The sequence below is a fragment of the Patiria miniata genome, unplaced genomic scaffold (assembly GCF_015706575.1).
Source record: "Patiria miniata isolate m_02_andy unplaced genomic scaffold, ASM1570657v1 HiC_scaffold_17, whole genome shotgun sequence".
NCBI lineage: Eukaryota > Metazoa > Echinodermata > Asteroidea > Valvatida > Asterinidae > Patiria > Patiria miniata.
Genome location: NW_024037055.1, coordinates 7,259,143 through 7,269,580, shown reverse-complemented (window position 1 = coordinate 7,269,580; position 10,438 = coordinate 7,259,143). Strand labels below are relative to the sequence as shown.

At 39.3% G+C, this 10,438-nt stretch overlaps 1 protein-coding gene across 1 annotated transcript; it reads right to left on the bottom strand.

The window, feature by feature from the left end:
- Window positions 1-6: 6 nt before the first annotated feature.
- On the bottom strand, window positions 7-8,369 carry LOC119723685 (patatin-like phospholipase domain-containing protein 4). Its single transcript, XM_038194477.1, has 6 exons — window positions 8,155-8,369; window positions 4,836-4,971; window positions 4,318-4,545; window positions 3,430-3,660; window positions 2,644-2,709; window positions 7-1,301 (listed from the first exon to the last, which is right to left on the bottom strand). Exons 1-6 carry the CDS (start codon window positions 8,202-8,204, stop codon window positions 996-998), a joined length of 1,017 nt encoding a protein of 338 aa, XP_038050405.1. The 5' UTR covers window positions 8,205-8,369; the 3' UTR covers window positions 7-995.
- Between the last annotated feature and the right edge of the window lie 2,069 nt (window positions 8,370-10,438).

Below are 10,438 nucleotides of genomic sequence, written 5' to 3'. Positions count from 1 at the left end.
AAGTACTTATAGGTGTTGTGACCTTTTAATTAATGTGACATTTTCAATGATCAAGTGCACAGTTTTATCAAGTGAAATGATATAATACTATAAATGGGAGGTATCACATTACATATAGTCATACATGGATACTCATATAATACCATTAATTGGTCCATGATTTGTTACCCATGCAGGCACAAGAAACACAATATCCAAATAGTTAAAGTATCTTTAAAGGATCTGCAAAATAAATGGTAACTTTATGAAGCAATAAATCCCATATATACAAAAATATACGTTTAAACGTGCAGTCTATTAAGTTTTTGGTCAAAGAAAACAACGAGACACGTGCAAAAAATGTTTTGTACAATAATTCACATCGACACCCTTAAAACTCTAGATAATGCTGACTTTGAAATTTCCTGTTCAGAATGGAAGCGAGATGAATACACATCCAAACCCCAAGAGTCATGATCCGAGTCCAATTGATAATCTAACGTACGTGCGGTCCATGCTACTCTGTAACAACAGGAATCGTGGTTTCAGTTTTGATTCCGGAGAAGCTGGATGTGATACTTGAGAGGATTCGATTGTTGACAGGTCACATTCCCTCTGTACCCTTTTCCATTTCGAACCTAGAAAACTGAACATTATACTTGGGTAACACTACACATAGTGTGCGGTATCGGGTCCCTATACACCTGCTGGCCCGGAGCGTTTATACATGCTGGATGTCGGTACATGAGCTGATGTGTACCGGGGGATAGAATCATGGCTTTTGAACATCCACGACTTTTGTATTGATTCAAGTTCCCAAGGGCCGGGATGGGACCCTTTTACGGTTAGGGCTAGCCGCCAGACCGGATATTGGCCGTGAAGCGCATGTATCATTTTGCGCTGAGTTATACAAAGAGATTATTGTTCAAGGTGTTACTTCAGTCACTTTCCTTTTTGCCACAAAAATTTTGGTAGGAACTGTCGGCATGCTGCCATTTACAATAAATAGTAGCTCCTCAGCTTTTCGCGGTTCCTTCTTCCAAAAGTCCGTTCTCTTGCAAGAAAGTTAGCGCGTCCTCCGAGCCGCGCTCGAGGTACTCGGTCAGGGTCAGGTGACTCGGAGCGAAGAGCGCCACCATGGCCCGCCAGACGTTCTGTGAGCAGACACGGAAGCTGTGTCCGGCCACCACGTAGCTCAGGCTGAGCCAGGACTTGTCGGCCGGGCAGATGTCCTGGAGGTGACCGCTGAAGGGCGAGACGCAGAGCGTCCGGCCCTCGGGGTAGATGGGCATGTTGACCGTCATACCGCCGTCGATGTATTTCTTTTGGGATCGAAAAGAAAATATAGGAAGATAAGCCATGCATGTACCAAATCTCGGCTTCGTCTCTGCTGGCCGTGGCCTCATTTTTAGCTTTAGGATCATTAAGAAGCCTTTAATGTCCAATTAAGCTTTGACTCATACGGCGCCATTTTAAACTTTATGGCGCCATTTCTAGTCTTTGGTTGGCCGTGTTCGCATTGGCTTTCGGCTACGACTTTAGTTTTGACCTTCGTAGACGATGAAGTAAGTATCCATAGCCGTAAGACAAACATGCCAGTTTCTTGACACAGCCCAACTTTTAGTGTTTTATCATTAAGACGTAGCTTTCACATGCCCAAGCCTTTTTAGAGGCGTGGCTCCATTGCAGTTACCGCGCACAATCTTCACAGAGCCACGTCTCAAGACGTACATCGAGTGTCAGAGATTTGTCTCGGGAACCTGATCTAGCAAAACTTCTTTCCCTTTCAGATTATCACCTAAAGGGCATTCTTGACATTCTTCGTCAATCCATAAAGCCTGATGATTGGCGGTATATTTACATTATTATAAACCTACACTCCAGTTCAGTGGCTATATTGACTTGAAAAGTTCGTTAAAACCAGCCTGCGCAACAACTGGCAACTGATCCCGTACTTGTCCAGCATTTTATTTGCATTACTCGGATTACAAGGCTTCGTAAACATATCACTTTTGGCGGGTTCAGATATCCAGATAGCCGAGGAAGGTCTTATGATTGTTATCGCAATGGACTTATCGAAATGTAACTGACCTTCCATTGATATCTCGCTATCGGTCAATTGTAATAAGGCTAGACGTCAAGTCTACTGAGAAGGACATGTTCCTGTTTTGGGCCAGTTTATCACTTATCCCCCCCCCCCCCCAAAAAAAAAAAGGAAAACAGAAAACATTTCACAACGACGGCCAAAGGAATGCTTTAACACCATTTTTTTCAAATCTCTATTCAAAATGTCGCCAAATCTTTAAATATGCGCCATAACGGGTCGAAAACATTTACGGCAATTTTCCGTTTTTGGGGGGGATAAAGCGAAAGTGAACGAAATGGGTTGCTGAAAAAAATGATGCTAGAGCTAAAAAACAAAAACAAGGTTTCAATAATTTAATTTCAAGGTTCTCGTCAGAATTTGTGACTTCAGGTCGTCATCTCTTAAATTTCCAACATAGTTTCCCTTTGAGGGTTTACTTTTAGACAAAAGGAACGTTCATAAATCCTGGTACGGTTCTGTCGCGACTGTGAGCCGCAGGCTAAATTCAAATCGCCAGAAATTGTTTCATTAAATACGAATGAAAAGAAAACATGAATAAAAATTATTTATGTACGCACCTGTCCTCGGAATGTCGGTATTCTGAACCCGCAGTAAACTGGAATGTAACAACTGCACAGCAGAGCCTGCCCAAAAAAAAAACACCGCAAAACTGAAAAAAAAATACACTTTTTACTCCCAATTCTGGTCTTTAAGACGGCCTATTTCCTTCCCGTGTGGCATGGGCACAATCTCAAATGGGGCAGTGTATAAATCTAGTACGACAGATAGGTGATGGAATTGTGCCTTTGATGATACATCAACCATGGCATTTGGCACACAGAGTATGTTATGAAAAAGATATTTGGCTGTATTAAAGGGCTATCGCAGATTCGTCCTTCGAACAAAAAATGTAGGTGAAATAACAAGCAGTGGTATCTAATTGTTATGTCTGAAGTTTTCCAATTCTACTCATTGTATCAAAGGACAAGTCTGCGATTGCCCAAGTAAAATATCGTTCTTATGACATACACTGACTGCGTGACAAATATTATGAGTGTATTATCAAAGGCACAATTTTCCCAAATATTGTTTGGCAAGTGTGGTGTGTTTGGGAGCGTCCACGCTTCAATAAACCTAACACTGTCACTGTTGTAACCAATGGCATTGTTTCTTAACGTCGGATCCTTAATCGCTCAAAAAGTATGGCCGATGTTGTAAACAAAATAACGTGGACAAAATAATTGTAGACTTCGCCTTGAATTCCTATCAAGATTCTCGGGCTTTGTGTTTTAAAATCCTGTGTCGCGCCTAGATTAATGTTAGACGAACCGTTAATATCAAATATTGTACATTTTGAAACTTACATCAATGAGCTCCTCATCCGACTTGAAATCCGTCAGCAGGACATTCTTGCCGTCAGAAACCCTGGTCACCGACACGTAGAGTTTCTGGCTGGCTAGTCTGTACGAACCAGCCGGTACATAGTGCTGCAGCTCCGAGCGTAGATGGCCCATCATGTCGAAACCCGGCGTCAGCGCCCCTAACGGCTTCTTCTGAATCACGTCTACGAAGTCTCGCAACATCTGAACCGCATCCTGTTGGGAGGAAAAGTAAAGTATAAATACTCAAAGTCGTAAGCCACTGGAGAATAAAGAAAAATAGTATACATTTAGTTCTTGAGCTTTTTCAGCTTTTGCATATAGATACATTGATTTTATCAAATCTTAATTCTTGGCGTTACGAAATCTTTATGCGATCCCCCATCAGAAAAAAAAAATCCACCAAATTAAATCACTCCAACCATTGAGTTAAAAACTGGTCAAATTTAACTCCATTTTAAGAAAACGTTCAAATCCTATACATTATACAGCGACCATGGAAACTACATCAAAGTGATCCGAAATGTGAAAAACATAACTGATAAGTAATCCTTATCAACGAAAATAAACAATTATTAGGTTGAGAATATTATATTTTCGGGATTACTGATATTCTACCATGAATATCAGTGTTTGATATTTACTGTTTAGTAATTCAAATCGATACTAGAAGGTCAATGTGTGTTAATAAGGTCATACGTTGCATTGGATGTCCTCGGCTTCTTCCATGTAGTTATTTATTTATTTATTTATGTTTTGGTCAAACTACAGGTACACGTGCTTTTCTTTCTTGAGCGCGCCCCGGGGTTGGAAAACAAAAATGGTTCCGGGACCTCAATGGAAGCAAACAGTTTAAAATACTGGACTACTCACTCCTAGTTTGTTTGGTAGACACACCATAGCAGCGGCAGCTATGGCGCCCGCTGAGGCCCCGCCCCATCGGTTGACCTTTGACACCACATGGTGCCCGTCCCTGAGTAGACCCTTGGCCACGCCCAGATGGTAGATGGCAAGGAAGCCACACCCAGCGAAGGAGATGTTGACCTTTTCATGGAGGCGCAAATCTTGGCACTTGTTGCTTCTCTTTGTAATAGCATTTGTCTGATAAAGAAAAGTGTTCTGAAAGGGTTACATTTATTGCTCCAACATTTTACGATCGTATTCTTGATAGCTTTCCGGAAATTGGCTTTGTGTGACTCAATCTGAAATTGGAAATGAATTCAAATTAATGTATTGTTTTCCCCCTTTTTTATGAACCATTAGTTATAAGAACAATTTAAAGCAGGCATGGTTCTGGTAAGATTGTAGTTTATAAAATGTTCATTTCATAAACGTACGGTGGCCGATAGCGACCTTATTTATTACTGCCATACAATTTATAATGAACATACCGACTGCATTCGTGAGCAGCTTTTGCACGTGATCGTTTCTGTCGGCATTCTGGGAATAACAACAGCGCCCTCGCCGTCCATGGTGTTCGATTTCGTCATCACTCGGACCACCCTCGATGTACAACGGGAAAGGTTTCTGCATGAGGTAAAATACAGATTGAAAACACAACTATTTAGTATAATTGTCAGTAACACCGAGTTTTTTAATTTAAAAAAAGTAAAATATAAACTGCCGATCACCTAACCTTAAGCTTGTTTTTGTTGACATAATTAATATCTGTGATTACAGTTGGGTATGCTTTTACAAAGAGTAAACTAACGTCCCATCGAAGTCCCTGTATATATATACGCTTTAAAGGGGTTCTAGTGCCGAGACTCTTGTGGTTTACTTTAAATTGCGCCCTCTTGTGTCCAACTATCGCAAGGTTACTGAACTTTAAAGGGTCGCTGAACTATTACAGGGATTAAACTGTGTGGTTCTAGTTGTCATATAGGATTCCTTGACCAGTGACAGATTCTGTTAAGGAGAATGGCCGAGGAACTGAGTCGCCAAGCCCATTCTTGCACGAATCTACAGTTCCGAGTCTATTCTCTGACTTAAAACTATTTTTTCCCAACAAAACAAAGGTTTATTCACATGATCTATGCATCACCCCACTCTCTGTGTTTTTAGTGTAGATTCGAAACAGGACTCATGCGTACATAATAAGTCAATGTACATCGAATGGAAGGCGTCAGCATAGTAAGGTTCACTGCCAAGAGCAATTATAAGTCAACTTATGTCATGTCTGATATAGCGACAGTTCTGGATTTTCCTTGACACAAAAAATCTTAAAATCTTCTAGTGTCTAGAAGAATTACCTACAGTTTGCTGTAAATTCGTTACAAATCTACAGTAAATTGTAGATTCTTGAAAACAATCGAAAATTTCCACAATAGTGTGACGTCACAAAAATAGTTTAATTCACAGTATGACGGTTTCCTCACGAACTATGCGCGAATCCGGATCATATTATAATGAGCCGTGATCAATATTAACGTTTGAATCAACTTTTAAACTGTACTACTAATGAACTGCTGCACAATCGATTAGAATACGGGAAATGAAATACAATCGATACGACCTTTTGAGGTTAACAGACTTGCCGAGTACCGTAAGCCATCGCAAGCCTATTGCGCAACGAACTTGGTGATAGCGACGGACCATCCATATCCCGGTAACAAAAGCGTAGCAATACCATACAACAAAATCGCTAATCTTTCAATGCAAATAATATCTTTGTTTGTACCTATTGTGCAGTTTCGTATTGCGTCATATTGTGAACGTTTTATGGTTGTCTTGTTTGAACGGCATGACTATGACAGGGCTATACGAACTTTTCCTGACACCGTTTTGTCGAACTAGTTTAAACTTTTCACCGCCCGGACCCGGTGGCCGGCCCTCGGCCCTCCGGGGCTACTAGTATATATGGGCGGATATATAAACGGTGTCGTGGAAAGGGATAACACCGCAAAGGAAACGGTATTTTTTTTATTTCTTTATTTCTTTAATGAAACCAAGGATTCCTCAAAAGTGCCCTATAGGCACTGTAGCCCGAAAGCCCGAGGAAACCTGTAGAGAGTAGACAATGAGAAGATATTACAGTTTTAGAGGTAGGAGGAAAAGCCCAGAAGAATATTTTGGGGAAAACCCACGGAATCAGGTAGGGACTGAAAACCCGGATATTGGCCCAGGCGTGATTCCAGCCCGGATCAGAGCGGTGGAAGGCGAGGAAAGTACCGCTACGCCAACCTGATTCCGTGGGTTTCCCCAAGATTTTGGAGTGGCCGACTGGCCGTACAGTTAAGGCCCAAGACAGTTTTTGGGAATTAATAAAGACATGGTTCATAATTATGGAAGTCAAAGAAAAAACTACGTAGATGATATCGATTTCCCATTTTTTTAATCGTGTACATTTCACCTTAAGATGGACTGTACGGAAAGTATCAAATTTGTTTCCATAATATTAATTGATATTTCAGAAAAAAGGAAATTATTAAGGCCTCAAAGAAAACAAAGGGCACGAAAAAATACGGTACTGTTCGCTATTTTTAGCCAATCAAAAAAGAGCGAAATTCTGATAGATAAGCGACTGATACTTCTTCAAGGAGTCGTAAAAAAAACCCAGAGTTGCCTCCTAAATTATGACCCGGGCGTCCCCTTTCTTAGCATCGCCACGCCCATAATAAGGAAGTTCGTTCACCCGATTTCCTGCAGTCTGGTACAGGCCGCGATCATGATTGATTGAGTGCAGCTAGATCGGCGCGGCCCACCCCCGGCGCACTGTAAAAGTTTGTTGCCCTGACTGTGACCTTATTAGCATAATTACGGACACACAGTACCGCGCGCGGTACATTTATGAATGAACTAGACGGCAGAAACGCGTCACTTCATGAATATGTAGATTGGTGCAATGTACGTCTCCCAACGATAGGAAACCGGATTAAGGTGAACAAACTTTTACGTTTTGTAGTGAAGCTGAAAAGAAGAAGGGCCAGGCTCAGGTTGTTTGCCCCATCAATGGGAAATACAAAGGATTTACGGCGCATACGTCCAGTTTGAAACGAAATCCGGCTTTCACAAAGTGCCAAAAAATCCCCCCCAAAAAACATAATGAAAATATATTGACTATATGTGTTTTCGTAATTATATATTTCTGTTGCATGGCGCACGCGAGGTGACATGTATGTAAACAGGGTAAATGAATTATACGCACATGTATGTAAAGGCCTATATCACCACATACAAAAAAATACAAATCATGATAAAAATTGAGGATACGGTTTAAATTGGTCAAACTATAAATTAAATCTATAAAAGTGAATCTAATTATTTCATACGAAATCAGGCGAATGGAATGTAGGCCTTTTCGAATTTGAAATAATTCTAAAATGTCTAATTAAGTTACATCAATTTAAGTTTGAACAATGTATCAATATTTTAATAAAACTGAAAATTTCATCTCAGACTTCAGAGGATGTGACCATGGTGACATGCATGCAGAATATAGCTGATATTTTGATAATAACACAAGTACAATCCTGCAACATACAATTAATTACAAGTTACAACTATACACATTATTTGAAGAATAACTGTGTGTGCTGCCCGGCGAAGTTCGAAAAAAAAATGCAATGATAGAGAGACATTTTTGTTACGGATAGGCCAATCATGGAGGTAGACCTTCATGGTTAAATGATATTTTTATCATGTTTATAGCTCCTTAGTTAAATCACGTGGTTTCTTCCTCCAAATTAACAAAATAACTAAGTCACTCACCTTACACGAAAAGCTACGTCCACTATGAACGACGTTCGTCGAAAAATCATTTATCGTGTGACCGTGTATAAACTCACAGCTCCAGTTCTAAAAAAGATCTGCAAAATTACAGTAGTCTAGCCATGATCTAGCATTCCACTACAGAAATGAATAATTCGCTGTTACCTATTTGAAGCTCTCGGTGAAAATGACGTGCCCGCGAAACAGTGAAACCGCAACGGCACTATTATTATCATTCGTAAAGTTTGTCGACCCCGGGTCTGGTTGTGTACGGACGTAGCCTACGTGCGCGTGCGTGGTCACGTTAACTGCGCGTTCAGGTCAACAAACTTTTGGAATAACGTTGGTGGGCGGAGCCAGTCCTCGACAGATTTGTGGGAGGTTATTCGATAGGCCTAATGCATAATGGAATTTTAGATCCCCAACAGAACTCAACCTATCAAATCCAACGGCATGTTTAGTTGGAGTCTGTCAGGATGGGTACAGTACCCCTAAACTGACAGTCTTTTACATGGGGTTGGCACACCTCCAGAAATAAGTCAGAAATATTGTGCAGTTTCCCATAATGTCGTAATTTGCCAGGCATAATAATGGACATAAAAGTTAGGGTTTTAACGAATGACCATCTTTTCAACATCGATAGATTATGCATTCTACAAAATAAAGGGCCTTATATTTATGAAGACCGTATCAGACCAGAAACAGATGCAATAATTAATAATTATTTTATTTACATAAATGTTTATCATCTAAATATCTGAAGTACAAATTTTAATCATTCTCCATATTTTATGACATGGGCCAAGTGGGAAACTAAGTTTGCTTTGACTAGCAAGGTTTCGGCTCCACAGAAAAAAATATGTACTTTTAATAACTGATCACTCCGGAAACAAAACAAAACACGAAAACAAACTCAATTTTTTTTTCTGGATTAATTGCTTTTTACGTGTGGCATTTTATTGACACAATTCTTCGTTGCTTCTTCACAGAAAGAAACAAAACCAGCGTCAACTTGAACTTTAAAAAGAAGCCGTCCTTCTTAAATATGTACAAATAATTGGCGATAAAACTGTGAAATCATAACTCTCTTTAATCTATGTTAACACTATAAGCAGGTACGCTATCGTTGTTAATTTTCATAAAAGCATTCCACCTAAATTAATGTACATAAATTTTACATCTTTGCAGCCACCACTTTTTGTATGTTGAACCACCCAGCCAATGAAGGATTAATAAGATTTTGATTTGATTTGATTTGTTTTGTCTTGTCCTGTTTGTGTTGGTCCCTTGTCTCTGTATGTGCAACTTAAAGTTTATTTCATTGTGTAGTTAAGTTAAAGGAACTAATGTAATTAATATATATTTTTTTTCTACACATAATGGACTTCTCCACTTGACAAGCTTGCTTTTTGGAGAAGCCCACCGCTTAATCTTATCCGTTTATTTAAATTATTGTCTAAACCTTTTCCCTTTAAAATGATTAAGTGGAAATAATATGAATGAATGAATGAATTAGTTATTCCAAAGTGTTGCCAAATGCCATAAAGTATGCACTCGGCACAGATTTTGGGAGAACAACCACATTTTTTTCACAGCTTCAGTGTAACTTTCTGTATGGTTTAAAATGTGGTGATAAAGGCTTAGGGTCAAAGGTTAATAATGAAACAACCACTCAATAAGGGGAGAGTATTTCAGAATGTTATTTTTTACCAAGGATAAGATTTAACTTTGCGAACCAGTAAATTCAAATTCCATAAAATAAATGAGATTTATGATATCATTGCAATTATTTCCTAATAAATATCAAAAGTAAAGAGTTTTATCCAAGGAGTTAATTTTGACAGTTAAGTTTTGAATGATTCAGTATTTTTCTGTTTTGTATTTGCCAGGAAAAAAACATAATAAACATATAATGGTTTATAATCACATATAATTAAGCCACACCTATACAATATGACGAATACTAAATTGCGCGAACGGCATCCTGTGTAACAATTTCCAATTCGCACATACAGTGCACATACACTCAACTAAAAAAGAAAGTCCTCCCTTTCCATAACTTTTTTGTCTAACTCAAAAACTAATGGGCACCTCTCGCTCAAATAAGGCCTAACCAGTACAGAAATTCCTTAGCAATCCAGCCATACTCTTTACTTGGTCCAAAACAGTGATAACATGTACGAATTTATGCAATTTAGGACAAATGATACCGAAAACAGTTGCACTTTTGTATACGTGCAAGTTGTGGTTCACACTCACTTAAAGGGCCGGGTTATTTTGACCA